The sequence below is a fragment of the Pristis pectinata genome, chromosome 28 (assembly GCF_009764475.1).
Source record: "Pristis pectinata isolate sPriPec2 chromosome 28, sPriPec2.1.pri, whole genome shotgun sequence".
In the NCBI taxonomy this organism is placed as follows: Eukaryota; Metazoa; Chordata; class Chondrichthyes; order Rhinopristiformes; family Pristidae; genus Pristis; species Pristis pectinata.
Window position 1 is genome coordinate 12,884,501 of NC_067432.1, and position 17,935 is coordinate 12,902,435.

General features: G+C 40.0%; 1 protein-coding gene across 1 annotated transcript in view; it reads right to left on the reverse strand.

The window, feature by feature from the left end:
• Positions 1-807: 807 nt before the first annotated feature.
• LOC127584054 (dipeptidyl peptidase 8-like) overlaps positions 808-17,935 on the reverse strand; it is a 37,329-nt gene continuing 20,201 nt past the window's right edge. The window contains exons 13-20 of the mRNA XM_052040590.1: positions 14,599-14,751; positions 14,190-14,325; positions 12,835-12,980; positions 11,666-11,812; positions 8,078-8,230; positions 6,419-6,561; positions 5,507-5,618; positions 808-5,151 (exon numbers count right to left, since the gene is read on the reverse strand). Coding sequence (XP_051896550.1) covers positions 5,035-5,151; positions 5,507-5,618; positions 6,419-6,561; positions 8,078-8,230; positions 11,666-11,812; positions 12,835-12,980; positions 14,190-14,325; positions 14,599-14,751 — 1,107 coding nt within the window. The 3' untranslated portion in view covers positions 808-5,034. The remainder of the gene's footprint in view (positions 5,152-5,506; positions 5,619-6,418; positions 6,562-8,077; positions 8,231-11,665; positions 11,813-12,834; positions 12,981-14,189; positions 14,326-14,598; positions 14,752-17,935) is intronic.

Here is a 17,935-nt window from a genome sequence, read left to right on the forward strand (position 1 = left end):
ATTGCCAACTAATGCACACAATGCTAATTAATGACATTCTTTTATAAACTAAAAGTAAACATATGATCCATACATATAGTCATAAACGTATAGTCTCCAACCTGATGGTCTCAACATCGATTTCTCTAACTTCCGTTAACTCCATCCCTTTTTTTCTTCCCCCCACTCCTTAGTCTTCCCTTATTCCTATGGCTCCCTTTCCTTGCCTTGATGACCTACCCATCTCCTCTTCTCCCCTCCCCCATCCTTTATTCCATGGTCCACTGCCCTCTCCTACCGGATTCCTTCTTCTTCTTCAGCCCTTTGCCTCTTCTATCACCTCTCAGTTTATTGCATCTTCTCCCCCCCCTCACCTGAACTCACCTATCCCCTGCGTGTGCTCCTCCCCCTACCCCCCACCATCTTGTTCTGGCTTCTGCTCTCTTCCTTTCCAGTCCTGATGAAGGGTCTTGGCCCGGAACATCGACTGTTTATTTCCCTCCATGGATGCTGCCTGACCTGCTGAGTTCCTCCAGCACTTTTTGTGTATTGCTCCAGATTCCAGCATCTGCAGAATTTTTTGTGTCTCTCTCATATGAGCAGCAATTAGGATTTTGAATAGAGTCTTCCACCAGTGTTGATCCTCGTATTTTCCTGCCTGGTGCTAATTCCAACTAGTTGTTTCCTAAGTCACCATACCTTCCAACTAAAGATCGAAGACTTGATTATATTCTGCTGACGAGCCCCAACCAGGTTAGGATGAATATTTTAAACATTACAACCAAAGATTAATCCTTTGGAAACAAAAGAGTATTTCTCCACTCAAGATAAAATTGAACAGGATTATTTTTTATTTGGAGAATTGTGAGAATGATCCAATGGTTTATTATTCTGTAAACCTTGCTGCTGACCATTTAAGAATTTTTGTCATTCACAAAATACCAGCTTGTTTTTATTTGATATGAACTGTAGCACTTAAAACATGTAAAAGAAATTCAGTGTTAAAATTCAATGTTCATTCAGGCAAATCCTGTGTCTATGGATCACAATTACAATGTTCTTGACAGACGGTGATGAAACTTGTGTGAGTTGGTCTTTCTCACCTGCATCAGAACGGGAATTTCTCTGGTATGTTACTTCTACGTTCATGACCTTCGTAACCTATTACTTCTGAACACAATTCACCCCAAGTTCTAAAAAATAAACACCAAATTCCTGCTATGCATCAATGCAAATCACTACTGCTAATGTAACATCACATCAACTGTTGTTGTTCACACCTTTACAAAGCTGTTTAATCAAAACAAAAAATACATTTTTTTTACACTAAATATATTACAAACCAATTTTGTGCCACAGTACAGGTCTGGCTATTTAGGCCTGTGATACAAAGAAACTCCTTGCTGTGCATCTTTACAAATTTTGTGGATGCTCAGTCACTGAGTATATTGAAGAATGAGATCGAATGATCTTTGAACATGAAGCAAATCAAAGGATGAGGATCATGCAGGAATGTGTTTATGAAGCAAAAGATTATCTATGATTACTGTGAATTGTAGAAGAGGCACAAGAAGCCATTTGGTTGATACTGCTTCTGTTTCTTATATTCTTAATAAAAAGAAATAACCATTTATTTGGTGAGGCCATCAGAGGCAATTTTGTTTTACTAATTGTGCAAATTGTTTAAAATTAAAATAAACAATGCAACACGGACAGAGCTAAGGTCATGGTCCCTAAGGGAACATTTGAATTTGGTTTGATTCTCGTACAATGAAGAGGAAATACCATTATAACTGCTCTGCCCACAAACAGGAGAAATGGAACTTGCCCAAGGCAGACTGCCACTCCGTCCTTCAATGAAAAGGGCTTTGATGGAAGATTTTACCCCTGCCCCTCCAATACCAACTCACAGCTAAACATCACTGATCTCGACACACGTATTCAACAGCACGTTCCATTATTTTCTGAACATGCCCATTCAGAACACTTTTATTCAGAAACTCTGCAAAATGCAGTTTCTGTTTAACTGGGTTTAGTTTAGGGATTTCACTGTATTCAGACTATGCATATCAACATCAACCCTTGATCCCAAAATGATGTCTCAAAAATAGGAAAGGAACAGGAGTTGGAGGAAGACAACAAAACTGGCAAATCACCCGGCCACTGATACCCGTTTCTGGAACAGCAAGGAGATAGCTTCATTCTCAGGTGTCACCAATAGCATTGAATTTATGCTGACAGTTACTGCTACTGACCATGTACTGAACTTGATGCTGGAAATCTAATACAAAAACTGAAAATGCTGGAAATACCCAGCAGGATCAGGCTGTGGGAAGAGAAACAGAGTTGACGTTTCAGAAGACTGTTCATCAGAACTGGGAAGGACGGAAAAGAAGCTCATTAAATTGCAGGAAGGGTAGAGGAGGGGCGGATTCTCTGATGGAATAAAACTGGGTTAACCACGGGGGTTAGGCTGCAAACAAGGTTATCTGGGCAATGAGTGAATGGGGGCAGTTGGAGAAGAACATGAACAGAAGTATGTCGGAGTTGTGAAATGCAGAGCAGGAAGACATACCCAGCAGGTCAGGCTGGGCATCTCCTCCACTTCTAGAGGTGAAAAGAGAGGAAAAAAAGACAAACAAGCTGAGCCAATGTCACAGACTGAGAAATGAAGTTACCCGAAGTTGTATAATTCAGTATTGAGTCCAGAGGGCTGCAACATGCCCAGATGGAAGATGAAGCACTGCTCCTCAAGCTTGCATTGGGCTTCAGCGTAACTGTGCAGGAGGCCATGGCCTGATGGGTCAGAGTGGCAGGCAATAGGAAGCACAGGGTTGCCCCAGTGGGCTGCTCTTTAACAGAGAGGAGTCACAGGCAGTTCGTCTCCTCGTTAACAACAAACTCTGATTTATAGATTCTATACGCATTTATTCTAGTTTTCAAGGGGAGGTGGATTTATTTCTTCACAGAAACGGGAGGATTCACATGCATAAGGTACGCAAAGAAACAATGCAGGTCTGGTCTGCTTTGGTTATCTCATGTCTATTTGATAATTAATCGCACTAAAGCACTGTTGTCCTATTTTTCCGTGTAACTGTAAATAATGTGGAGTACGTAAGTACCAAGGTGTTTAAGGGAATACAAGGTAAACACTGAGGGAGTAAAGAATAGGTTATGTTGATGGGGTTAGATGAAATAGGGCTGTGGGAAACTTGTCTGGAGCATAAGCACAGTCAAAGGCCTACCTTTGTAATGTAAACATACAATTATATGCAGCTAGGTATAAGATTGTGCTCCTCAAATATTTTACTTGACTATACAAGTTCACTGTTTCTACCTGGCCAGTGTGAATGGAACAACCTTCTCACACTAGCACCGTATCCAATCATGACAACTTACTGGCAAAGCAGCATACGTAGAGGGATTTATGAGAAAGCAAGTGGTTCCAACAAGTTAATCAAAGCCTTAGTGAAAAGCTATAGAAAGCTAGTTTAAACATAAAGTGAAACCATTAGCAGCACAAAGAATGCAGCCAAGAGAAAGTGGCACGTGGTTTCTGAAACAAATGTACCGTGAATGCACAGCCACGTCAACTGCAATTTGACTCCTAATATCAGCTCAGTCATGACCTTCATAACATTCAGAACTGACAGCAGTTGTAGATCAAAGGCTGTATTATGTAACATAAAAATATGGCTGACCATAAACATCCCTGTTATAAACTGATCTCAATAAATTTGAATGTGATGAGTAGGACATTTGCTTCTTCCTTTCAAAAGATTTGATTCTCTCATGTATTTACATGGGGAATATTGAAGCTTACCTGATAGTCAGAAACTGTTAAAAGAGCCAAAACACCAAGAAACCATTTGACAAGTTAGTAAAAGGACCAAAAGGAAGGAAACCTCTCTCAAAATCTAGTGCAATACCTCAGATAACTGGTAAAAAAAAAACTGGTACAAGATTCCTGTACTAAAACAGAAATTAGGTAACAGCTGATCCATTTAAAGGTTACTGAAGCAAAACGGTAACAGGTTCCCTCTCCAGAGATGCTGACTGACCTGTTGCCTGTTTCTAGCACTTTTTACATAAGATACTGGACTGCCTTTGTTGTGAAATATTAAGCCCCTGTACATTTATACCCTGCTCTCACTTCACAGAATAAATGCAAAGCTCTGCAGATATTCAGAGGTCTAAGAAAAGTTGGCAAAGATAGAACCCCTTTGTATCCAAAAGAGAATAAATAAACCATGACCAGATGTAGATATTTTGAGTAATAAAAATGATACTATTTAAGACATTAATCAAAACATTACTTGTACATAAAGTGCTCAAACATATTTTACAATCATCTGCATTTACTCTACACTCCATGGACACAATTGGTGACTTTATGATAATTTAACAAATGAATGACAGTGTGGGAGTGAATGCTGCTAAAGGTGGAAAACAAAACTGAAGGTCTGGCAGCTAGAAGAAAATGAGTAAATTTCACTCACAGAGAGTTACAAACAGAAGTGTGAATCAAGGAGGAAGCAACATAAAACTTCAGAAAAACTGCTACGTTATTCACGTCTTAGTGGCACACACATATTCTTCAAAAATTATCCTTAATGCCCATAACATGCTCTTGGTAAATGTTTGTGTGTTCATGGATCTTATCCCATTTACATTCTCAGAACAAAGAGCAGAAGTTATTCTCAGGCACTACAAGTGAGATCGTGAGTAGGCATTATAATCTTGCGGATGCAAGGGAAATGGAGACAAATATTGCCACTAAGGGTGTGTGGTGATCAAAGGTGGGAGCTCCAGTTGAGATCAGAAATGTTAGCAGTGAGCAGCGAAGAGAGGGGGGTGCCAATAGATAGTGGAATGGTGGCTATTGCCGTTGTTACTGAAACAGTGAAGCTACTTTAAGTGAAAAATGAGATAACCATAATTAGCTGGAGGGAGGGGAGGTCATTATTAATGAGGTAAGGGAACAGTGTCTAAGTTCTGACATCTCCTGCATTCGGTTGTTAGCTGAAATGGGTGTCAAGAGTAATACATCATCTTCTACTTCATGGCAGCAATCTGGGATGCCAGGTTCTCCTGAAGGTAGTAGAGCAGATACAGTTCATAATGTTCACCGGATTCTGGGACTCGAATACTGTGCCGTTCTTGGGGATACACCTTAAAGGATTGAACAACATTAATTTCCAAATTATAAGAAAGTTCCAGCATCTTTAGTTGACAATCACACATAAAATTTCTGCAAATAACCAATTTAGAAGTTCCTATGTGTTGTCCGAACTCATGTGATTTCTCTAAAGTTACATCCGATATTTTTCTATTGATAATACATCACTAGCTTAGAGCTAGTCTGTTTATTGCAGTGATTTGTATCATGAAAAGGATTGTTATGTAAAATATTAAACAAAATAATAAAGAGGATTTTGCCCATGCCCAATAAATGAGTGCATTTTGGACCAAATCCTGTTTTTAGTTGGAGATAGTAGTTGATTTCGTTTGCAGTTTAATAGGTTACCTGCAAGTCGTACGGTCTCCCTGATCGAACGAGGAAGCTAAGGAGAACTGTGGTATGAGAAAAGTGGACGTTTTCATCAAGGAACCCATGCAGGAGCAGCAGGCGGTTTGGTCTATAGGTGTGAAGACAAAGAAAAGGTGATCACAATGTTTATCTGGAACAATTCACATTGAGCATGACAACAGTGTTCAGGCAGGCTGCAAAACTCCCTGCTATTATTTGTAACAGCCAGCAATGTTACTTCATGTATCTGTGACAAGAATCCAAGGCGATACCAACTTTAGTACTGGGCATATTCTTCTATTGACAACAAAATTATTGGAAAGCCAAATTTAAGTTCCAGTTGGAATACTGTTCAGACATGTATTGATCAGGGAGACTCTAATCACAGCTCACAATTCCATCAGTATCAGTGAGATATAGCATAGCACATTAATTATCTTATTCAGATCATCTTTCTCAAGCTAAATTACCAAACATTCTAGTGGATAAACTTGTTTGCATTGTATTCAGTCTTAATGATTGTCATTGCAAACTTCTGTTTTTTTAGGTTCTGAAAGGAAAAGATGATCACAATCACTTCTCTAATTACTATGTCAAAAAATGTTTTAGGCTAAAGATATCAAACTGACTTAAAATTCTTTTTCTAATTTCTACCTTGACAGACAATTATGCCAAGGTGACAGTTGTCTACTTTTCACAAAATGCTACGTATAAAAGAGATCATTTAAAGTTACTGAAGGAATGTCAAACCCCTGAGGTGACACATGACCACCAATATGCAATGCACCAGTATTGACTGCTTGATTTATCCTGCAATTTAAATGTGCTTTGAATTCTGAGTGTGCCTGGGGTTGGGATGCACTGAGAAACTACAACACACACCTGGGATTGCCAAATGGTGAAACTTACTCAAGAGGGAAGTGGTCCACTTGCATTGCTGCCGATCCAATATCATAACCACTCTCATTTTTATCTGGGAGACCCATGTAGCGTTCTGTGTATCCAGTATCATAGAAGATCCACAGTGTCACGGGGGCTCCAGCTATGGCTACCTGCATGAAACAAAGTTGTAAAACATAAAGTCCACAACTGGCAAGAAAAGCGCAGCTGCCGATAACCTGTTCATCTTCGAATATAAAAAAGGGATCAGGTGGCACTGCATAACTTCAGTTTGACTGAGCCACACTTAATGCCTCCTCAACTTGAGAACATGTAAACTATCACCCTGATGCAGGATCTCGTCCCAAAATGTCGACACATCCCTTTTGTCTCCGCAGATGCTGCTTGAACTGCCGAGCTCTCCCAGCAGTTTTATTTTTTTTGCTCCAGCTTCAAACATCTGCAGTATCGTGTTTCTCCCTGTAAACTATCATCCCTGGTCTTTGCCACAAACTCTGGACCACTGTCACTGCCTCAGGCCAAGTTTCATAACTTCAGCATCCTATGTAACCCCAACCTGAGCCTCTGATGTCATCATCAATGCAATCTCCTTCTACCACCATCATCCACTCTGGCCCATCTTCTGGTGAATGCCTCGTCTCTACCTTTGTCATCTCTTGACTTGGCTACTCTGATGCTTTCCTGGCTGGGCTCTTATTCTTCACCCTACATAGCTGAATCTCATCAAAAACTCTCCTGTTTTTATCCTTTTCCACATCAAACCCCACACATCCACCTGTTCAATGCGTTATGCTGACTCCTGGTGCCCCAAAGACTCAAAGTTAAACTTCACGTCCTCACTATTTATTCTCTCCCATTCTCTGTAATCTCTTCCAATCTCAAAACCAAATTCTCTAATGTCTTGACTCAGGCCTCTTGTGCAAGTCCTCCTCTCTTCATCCTAGTGTTGAGTGAAAACTCCTCTCTCACTCAGTTGAATTCTCTTACTGAATGCCCTTCCGCTTCTCCACCTCCGATTATTCTAAAGCTCCGTCCCTTTGACTGAGCTTTTGGACACACCTCTTAACTCTACTCATCTGGGCCAATTTGTTTTTTTTTCTTAAAATCACCCTGTCATGAAAGGAACAAAATTCTGAAAGGTTTTGATAGAGAGAAAATAATTCCTTTTGTGAGCAGTCAGTTTTGAAGGTGATTAACCCAAAACTGTCGTAACAGCACACATTAGAAGAGATTGGTTTACCGTGTACTGTTGAAGCACTTTGCTGGAGATCTCATTAGGATACAGATCTAAGGGGTGAAAGAGTGTGCTGAAGGACGAGCCTGCCGAAAGGGTGGATTCTGCTAGTGCTGTAAATATCTAAAGTGCTATATCACATTAGCAGCAGCCAGTGCTTTCTGATAGCTACAACTTTATCTTTAGTATGGTTAATAAGAACAATCAGAAGAAGGTGTACATGAACAGTGAGCTCAGCTTTAATAAGTATAAGAACACCATTGAGCATACACAAAATCAAAATGGAATAAAGGCAATTTTTGCATTTTAGTCACACTCTGACCTCAGGTGATTTGCAGATGTCCTCACTGACATCTGACACCCCATGTGGCTTTGTCAAGTTTTCTAAAGCCAAACTAATGATAGAACTGTGCAGGTGAATTCTCAGTAAGCACCTTAAATATATCTGGTCTCCTCACTAGGCCCATGAGGGATAGGTAACCTCCATACGACCAACCGTGAATTGCCACCCGTTCCAGGTCAATAAATCTGTACTTAGCAGCCAGATACTGTAGTCCTTCCACTTGGTCATCAATTTCTACTTGCCCCTGCATGAGAAATATACCCATTAGAACGTTAAATCCAATACAAATTCAATATAAATAATCACCGTACACAAAAAGCACAATTCTTATTCCTTCATGGGATGACATCAATGGGAATGCCAGCATTTATTGACCATACCTACTTGCCCCTGAACTGAAGAAGCAATTAAGAGTCAACCACATCTGGGCCAGACGTATGGGACAGATTTCATTTCCTGGAGGTCATTTGTGAACCAAAGAATCTAATGATTTCATAATTACTTTCACTGAAACTAGATTTTATTAAAGTACTAGATTTATTTATTTATTTGAATTTAAACTCAAATTATAGTCTCCAGATCAATAATCTAGATCTCTGGATACAAGTAACTTAACCTCTATGCCACTGTGCCCACAAATGTATAATTCATGAAAAATTTATCAACTTGCATGCCCCAGGCTACCACAGAACTAAGAATTTCAAATATAATTTCATTTGTATTTAAAATTAATACATATGTATAGAGTTGCCTCTTGCACTGTCTTTGAGGCACAGAGTGTTATAAGTAGAGTCCCTGGAGTGATTCCCTGCTCTTCCAAAGCATGTTATTTGCTAGCCTTCTCCAGCATGATCTGTAGAAATAAGTGAACCGACAAGTCATTAAGTTATTCATGAATTATTCTTACTGTCATAGAGCCAAAATATGTTATGCTTTGTTGCATGAGATGTAAATGAGATTTTAATAGTGTTTATTCGCAGAGTGTGGATATTGCTGGCAAGGCAAGCACTTATAATCCGTACTCTCTCCAAGAATACTTCCTCCCACCCTATCTCCTGAAAGAACTCCAGTCCATTCTCCAAGTTCTACCATCTCTGTCATTTTTGCTTCGACGTCAAGTCCTTCCACACAGGCACCTCTGAAACGTCTTCCTGAACCATAGCTTCTCCTCTACAATAGTTAACAGAGCCATTGACCGCATCTCATCTATTTCCCATGTTTCTTCTCTCACCCCCTCTCCACTTGGACAAAGCAAGGATGGAGTTCCCCTGGTCCTCACCTTCCACTACACCAGCCTCCCTATTCGATGGATCATCTTTTGCAATTTCTGCCAGCTTCAACAAGATTCTGCCACAAGACACATCCTTCACCTCCTCTCCCCTTTCAGCATTGCAAGAGGATCACTCCCTTCATGACTCTCTGGCCCACTCTTCCATCCTCATAAACTACTCTTACAACACTTTCTTGTGTAACTGCAGCAGACACAACACCTGTTCTTTCACCTCCTCCCTTCCCACCATGTAAGGACCCAAACAGTCTTTAAGGTGATGCAGTGATTCACTTACACTTCTTCCAATCTAGTGTACTGCATATGGTATTCACAATGTGGTCTACTCTACACTGAAATATCGCTTTAAATGGGGAGCAACAGATCTCCCTATTGCCTGACATTTTAGTTCTCCATCCTACTCAAACCCATCTATCTGTGGCCTTCTATGTCATTAAGTTTAAGGAACAGCACATCACCTCATCTTTTGTCTGGGTATTTTGCAACCTTACAGATTCACTAGCGAATTCAACAACTTTAGGTAACACTTTCTCAGACTATCAGAACTGCCCATTTCTGTGATATTGGCCCAGTTTTAACTATTAGCACAGACCTGCTGGACAGCCCTGTTTTTTGCATCTTTTCACATTCCTTTGTTTATATTCTTACCCTCTAACTGCCCTCACCTGATAGATTTTGTTCATTTTCTCTAACTGCTCTGATTAACTGTATAACCTCTACACCTATTCCCACAACAGCCCTGGCCTCATCCTTTCAGAGGTATTGCCTGTGTCCTGTTCACCTCTCCCCACTTTCTCTGTAACCTAAAACTTGATTTCTCACTTTCCAAGTTCTGATGAACAGTGTTGACCTGAAATATTAAATTTATTTCTCTTTCCACAGATGCTGCCTGACCTTCTGAGTATTTCAGCATTTTCTGTTTTCATTTCAGATTCCCAGCACCTGCAGTTCGATTTTCATTCAGCATTTATTGTCCATCCCTTATTACCCACTAAACTGAACAGCTTGCAAGATAATTTCTGGGGGCAATTAATACACACATTGGTGGGGTTGGAGCCACATGTAGGATTGATCTGGTATAGGGCAACAAATTTCCCCACATTATTAGTGAATTAAATGGGGTTTTATATAGTAATCCAACAGTTTCATGTTTACCATTACTGGTACTAGCTTTTTATTCCAGATTTATTTAGTTACTTGAATTTTAAATCCATGGGATTTGAACTCATTCCTCCAATTTAATATTCCAGGTCTCCAGATGCTGGTCCACCACCCAAACTCAAATTACCGCTTAACAATAGCTCCAGCATTAAAAACTAATTTTGTTTGGGTCAACTGTCATTTCCTCAAGCAGATATTTCCAATTTTTATATCAGTTTAAAATAATTTCCCTTTAAGGTTCATTTTATTTCAACTTCTACATTAATCTCATTATCATGTTCAGTTTTTATTTTGTACTCTAAAATGTTTAAAAGTTCTGCTTGTTACTCTCTGCCTTGCTGTCTCCAAGAAACGTTCAATATTACATGCTCAACCTACACGATGACCTCCCCCTCATAGATTAACACTAGAAAAGGTGAAATCTGCACCATAACATGCACAAGACCTTGAAAGCAGCCTTCTGCGAGATCAGTCGTAAGCTGCATCGCTTTGCCACCGATTGCAAAATTCAGACCACAGTCCAAAATACTGTAGAGACACACACACACAGAAATAATGCCTGTATAAGGAATTTCCACAGAGCAAATTCTGCCCTTGCTTCTGGACCTGTGCTCATGCTGAAGTTGTGCTTGCTGACAGGAGGTATACCAGCCAATCTTGATGATGGTTCCCCTTTTAAATAATCACAGCCAAAAGGTGATCAGACTTCTTCCATATCACTGCATCGGAGATGAGGAACTCAGCAAACAGGACTGCAGTAACTTGACTGTCTGATATGCGCGTACTCATTATGACATTGGAGGAGCCATCTGGCCCATTAAGCCCATGCTGGCTCCAAGTAGGACAGTCCCATCAGTGCAAATCCCCTTCAGTTTATCCCCTTGCTGCCCTACAACTGCTCTCTCCCCCATGTCCACCAATTTCCCCTTTGATTCATTAGTCACATGCCTACATTAAGGGATAGATTATAGCAGCCAATTAACCTGCTGGCACATGCTTTGGGATGTGGGAGGAAACCCATCTAGTTATTGGGAGAATGTGCAATCTCCACCCAAGGCAAGGATTGAATCTGGGTCCCTGGAGCTGTGAGGCAGCAGCACTAATTGACACATAATGATGTCAACAGTTAATTAATTGTTGCATCCTATTACTCGACTGAACCATGCTCTTATGGTCTGAATTAAAAAGAACTGCATTTACTGAAGTCAAAGAGGAGAACACTCTACCTACCATCTTGTATTTCAAGGCACCTTCAAACTTAAGGCCTCTGTGACAAGATCCCCTGGAATCTATAACAACCACAACATAGCCAAGCTCTGCCAGTGTATTCAGACGCAAGTATTTAACTCCCTTAAAGCGATTGTTCACCAACTGCACCTATGGGATTAAAAAAAAGAGCTTTGTCTCTTATGTAACATTTTTAACAACTCTTGGTCCAAATTGCTTTTACTGTATAATAAGTAATAAAGCAAAAACAGAGGTTTTATAAAAGGTTTTGAGAAAGTAAATACAGAGAGAATGTATCCAGGTGGGAAAGACATAAAGGCTATTGAGATGGTCACCAAGAAATCCAATAGGAAAATCAGAACTTCCTTACCCAAAAAGTGATGACATCATGGAACACAGTGATACAGTGTAATAAATACCATCGACACATTTAAAGGGAGGCTGGACACACATATTAAACACTATAATTAAATGTCATTTGCTCACAATCTTCCATTTACTGGACTAGTAAGCTCAGCATCAACTTCATTCTGAACAAGATCCTACATCTGACCATATGTTACTACTGGCATTCTCTTCCCCATCTAGAAGTCAACTTCCCATGAAATAGAGAGTCTACTGGGTGTGAATGGAATATGATAATTGGGAGCAATTAAAGGGAAAAAACAAAAGATATATAAACATCTTGTATGGGGGAATATGAACTCCTACAAAAACAAAGTCCTTCAGTGGAAATGTGTTTCTGTTTCGTTCAAAGTAGACGGCTGTACCGGAAAATGCGACAAAGAAAAGACGAGAGAAGAATCACAGAAATGGTTTCCTGCATGAGGAAATAAATAAACAATGAGCAAACTATTGGAAAAGGTGTACTACAGCAGGAGAGGGACATATCCCAACCACCTCAGAAGGGAATGGACTAGCCCACCAATTTTTACAAACATCATGCTAGGTCCATCAGCATCAACCATCCCAACAGGTGGAGTGCTGGTCCAACCCTACCAATGGAATGAGGGACCAGATCAATGGTTCACCCCTACTATCTAAACACTGAATTTTACTGAAAGCATTCTGTCTCAGGGCAGCAGGTCATGTATCATTACGTAGATCAAAAAGTAGTGAAAATAACGCAAATATAAAACAGATTTGTGAAAATTAGCTGGAAATATTCCTACCTGTGGGCCGCCATACGTGTAAAGGAGAGTGGGGTATTTTTTTCTGGGCTGTAGATTGTGTGGTTTGAACATCATTCCATGCAATATATAGCCAGACTTGCTGTGAAAGCTGAACATCTCTGGAGGAATGTACCCTTGAAGACAACCTGCAATACAGCCAATAGAATTGTAGGCAAAATAATTGTACCTGCTCTCATTTTGATAGCTAGGCTACTTATTTTGCACATCTAGAACTAGGCTAATCTACATGAACCTCAGAATATTACAGAAGGAGCCATTCAGCTAATGCAGTCCTTTCAAAGATGAGTCCAGTTTAACAGACTCCCAACCTCTTTCTTTATATCCCTGCATTTTGCCTTTTCCAGGTGTTTATCCAATTCTCTTTGACGGATACCGTTAATTATATGCAGCACACAATCATTATGTTCTAATTCCTAACTTTATGTCATCTCATGTTTTTTTTTACTGTGCATCTTAAATTGGTGCCATCTCTACTCACTCTTCAGCCTCCGGAAACAGTTTTTCTTTGAACCTTTTACAATTTAAAATAAACCTGTAATCTTCCTTACGTTAAGTAAAACAGCAGCAGCTTCTCCAGTCTAAATGCACAGCTGTGATCACTCATGTCTGGAACCTTTCCACTGTATGTGTTCTGTACCCTCTGCAAAGGCACCATCCTTGTTGGATATATTTGATGCCCCAATTCCAGTTGCAGACAACAGTTTATGTAGGTTTAGCACAACCTCCTGTATTTTGTACTCAATTTAGGATCCCATACATCTTATGCCCTGAAAATTTTGAAAAACAACTGCTAATGCGAGAAATTGGTGCTGCTTCTACTCACCCTTCAGCCTCTAGAAACATTTACTCTTTGAACCTTTCACAGTTAAAGAAACTCAAATCTTTATTCCAAGACAAAAACATCACCATCTATATTCTATACACACAAGCGTGATCACTCATGTCTGAGACCATTCTATCAAATACTTTCTGTATCCTCTACAAAGGCTGCTGAATGTTTCCAGTATTTTCTGTCTTTATGCCTTATTAATTGTTGTCAACTCTTCCAGTCATCCTAAAGGATTTGTGCACAAACATCCCCAAATCCCAATCTTCTTACACTCCTTTTAACCCTTTAACATTAAGAACATATTGCACTTCCTCATTCTTTTTGACATGGTAGCTGTACGCATCCTTTTATATCTGTGACTGCTCTGGTCTCCGTCTCCCTGAAAGTCTCTTGGTATTAAATTCTGACAAAGCCACTTGTACAGTCTCTTGAAGAGGACCTGCAGCTTCATAGGAACAAGAGGAAGATTTGCTGCATCAGGCTTAATCAATAGTCACAAAAATACCTGGTGACTCCAACATCGTGACCCAGAATTCTCTCCGTTTATGAAGCGGAGCTTCTTCTGATCCAGTTAAACGAAAGATGTGTACACAGTGCGGATGGTCCTGATTGCTGAACTTGGTTACAAACATATCAAAATTCTATAAGCAAATAGGAGAGAAAGAATAATAACTCTATTCCAGTGTAAATTATAAATATGTTCATTAAATCAATGCAGCAGTTCAACTATCTGCCCCATCACCAACAATCTATATGATGTATAAAAATATATATACTATTTATGGTTACCATATTTGTATAGCTTTATTCAACAACAGGTCTTCAAAATGAAGATCTCAATGAGAAGGGATGGAGTAATTAATGATGAGTTGTATCTATAATGTAACATCGATGCTGAGGAGTGGAAGCTTTACCTGGCTGACAAAACATTTGTGAGAGTAGCCTAATTGTGTCAGTCGCACAACCTCTGTGGGAATTTCATAGCTCACTACATAGAGATGGTGCTCCAATGGAGTGTCCTTAGTACCTTGAAAATAAACCAGGCGAGTAGCTTCATTCACCCATATCTGTCAAAAATGCACAGGTTGAGAAAACGTCAATCTAGATTGTTATTAAACATTAATGCAGAAACAAGATGCTATGTAAAGTGAAGCCTATTTATTAACAACATCAGACTGAGGGTTAAATGATGAGCTTACTGGCTATGTGCCAGTGAGCAGATTTCTACTCCCATTGTTCTATCGTTTAGGTCTGTTCTGCTTCATTCACCTTCTTGCTTACTCTTCAGTTGGGAGTCTAAGCAGTAAGTGTCGATGGGCTATTTAGGTGCAGTGCTCTTCAAGCGAAGTCTGACCAAGTTCTTATTTATTTTTCCACTTTCTAACAATCCAAAGCACAAATGTGACCATTTCCTCATCTCAAGCTGAAGTCATTAAGTGTATCACTTAACTTTACTAGTTGTCTGCCTAAAATCTAAAGGCAGGATTGTTTGGCATTAGTCTTTGCTTTTTATATATTTGGTGTACTTGTACAGATATGATTAGGACATTCCATAAACAATTGGAAATAAGGTCAATCTTTATGCCTGCTTCCCTGCAACCCCTCCACTTTTCTCATCTAAGCTTTCCACGCCAAATAGCAGGCAGGAGATGGACACCTGGCTACTAGGAAGGATGTAGATTTGGGCTCGTTCCACAGAGGGAAATCTATTGCATCAAGCAACTGGAAGCTTTAACAGTGGCAAATTCAGACATAGTCCCATATCCTACTAAAAGGACACACACCAGTGCTGATTGTGAATTCCAGGCAAGAATAAACTATTTATTCAGAAAGAACAGGTGAGTGCAGATAGTGCAGATAGAGTGCAGGTGGCCATTCAGCCCAGGTCCATGAAAGCTCTTCGCAGAACAATCCAGTCAGACCCACTCCCCTGCTCTATCCCTGCACCTCAGCAATTTCCTTTTGAAGTCATCGATCATTCCCACTTCCAACACCCTCCCAGAGTGGTCCAAGTCATTACCATAAAAATTTCCTCACATACCCTCCCTCTCCATCCCATCCTGTTCCATATCATTTGCCCAAAATCCTAAATCAGTGCCCAAGTCCTTGTACCATCAGCTAATGGGAATTCTTTTCCTTTGACTACCTTATCCAAACCTGCTATCACCTTGCACACTTTTGTCAAATCTTGCCACAACTTTCTTTGCTCCAAGGAAAACCACCCCAGCTTCTCTAACCCAATGTGGCCAGAATCCTTTGTACCATTACCGTTCTTGTAAATCTCTCAAAGGCATCTTCTCAAAGGCCTTCATATCCTTCCTAAAGTGCAATAATCTAATTGTGATCTAACCAAGACTATATAAAGATTCAGCATAACATCCCTCTTTATCTACACACATCTCAATTATAAAGATCATGACACTATATGCTTTACTAACTGCTCTCACAATATCCTACTAGTTTTGATCATCTACACATGCGAACCCCCCAGAAAACATTGTCCCTAGAAACCCTTAAGTATGCCATTAAGTGAATACTGCTTGTCCCCATACAAAAGTCACATCACGTTTCACTGTACTAAATGCCATTTGGCTATTCTGCTAGTCTACCTTTGCCCTGTTTAATTCACTGGTATCACTGACTGCCACACTAGGTTTGGAACCATGGACAAGATTATTGTCACTATCCTCCAGTGTGAGAAACAACCATTTACCACCACTTGCTGTTTTCTGACAAGCCAATTCTTTTATCGAAGATGACACTCGTGCCACTACTTCATGAGCTTCAATTATGTTACTTAGCACCCCATATGGTTATTTGTTAAACATTTTATTAATATCCATATAGAGGGCACCCATGACACTCCTTTCATTAATCTTCTGATACTTCCTCAGAAAATTCAGTAAGGTTAGTCAAATACAATCTGCTTTTTATAAATTTGCTATGACTCTCCATAATTAACTCAAACTTCTCCAAATGTTTGTTTCCTTTTCTCCTGATTTTTTTTTCCTGAAACTTTGTTCACCACTAACATTAACTGACCTGTAATTATTAGGAATTGCATCCTTTCTCGAACTTGGGCATCATTTTTGATGCTTTCAAATCTTCTGGCACCTCACCCACATTCTAGGGAAAATTGGAAGATTATGGCAGACCCTTCTCCACCAACTCCCCATCATCTTCGCTTACCAATTTAGACCAGGCAACTTATCCACCGCAAGCCTCATCAGCTTTACAAGTACTCCCTACCTATCAATTTTCCTCCTATTTATTACTTCTATACCACAATCATTTCCACAGAAATTTTATCAGCACCCTCTCCCTTAATCTGGCATCTGATTATTTGAAAATCCTGATGGTTGGGCATCCGGCTCACTCCTCAGTCTGGAATGCAAGACTGGGGTCCAGAGTATAAGCGGGACCTGTGGCCAGAGCTGGGCATCTGAACATTGGGCTGGGTGTGGCTGGAACACCATTTGGGGTCCAGAACACCAGGACTCAGGAATGTGGGTAGATCTGCAGCTGTGACTGGGATCTGGAGTTCTTCTATATCTCCCCACTTCCTTTAAACTTGTCAGGTTCACTGTAAAATTTATTATACTACAATGCAACATGTACAAAGTGTGTTTGGGTATTAATAGGAGTAACAACCAATGGTCCAGAATATTCCGCTGGTCCAGCAATACCGAAGTCCCAAGGGTGCTAGATTATCAAAGTTTTACTATTGGTGTTTATTGAGTGCCACCTTCTTTGCCCCCAAGTAAGTCCTACCCAGCCACTTACTATTTATATACTGGATAGAAGAATTTTTATTTTGTTTTTGGGTTAACGTACATTAATAGGATTTTTCCCAGCCTCACTATCCTCTTAATTTTCCCTCTCAGTGTACAGCCTGGTTCTCACTTGAACAGTTCACCTGGCTTCACATATGCTTATTTTTGGTTTCATCTATCTCCCATCATCTAAAGTTTGGTTCCAGACCTTCACCTCCCGTAGGAATGTCTCTACGTTACCCATAATATCTCCTTAAAGATCATTCATTGTTCCATTACAATTTTTCCTGTCAATCTTTGGTCGTATTTTATCCTGACAAGACCCTTCTCATCCCATTGGAGTTAGACCTCTTCCATTCTAGAAGTTCTATTTTGCTCCTTCTCAATTATTCATCTAAGTCTTATGAAACAATGAGCACTCCTACCCATGTGTTCTCCCACTGACACTTGGTCCACTTTCCCACTTCACTCCCTAGCA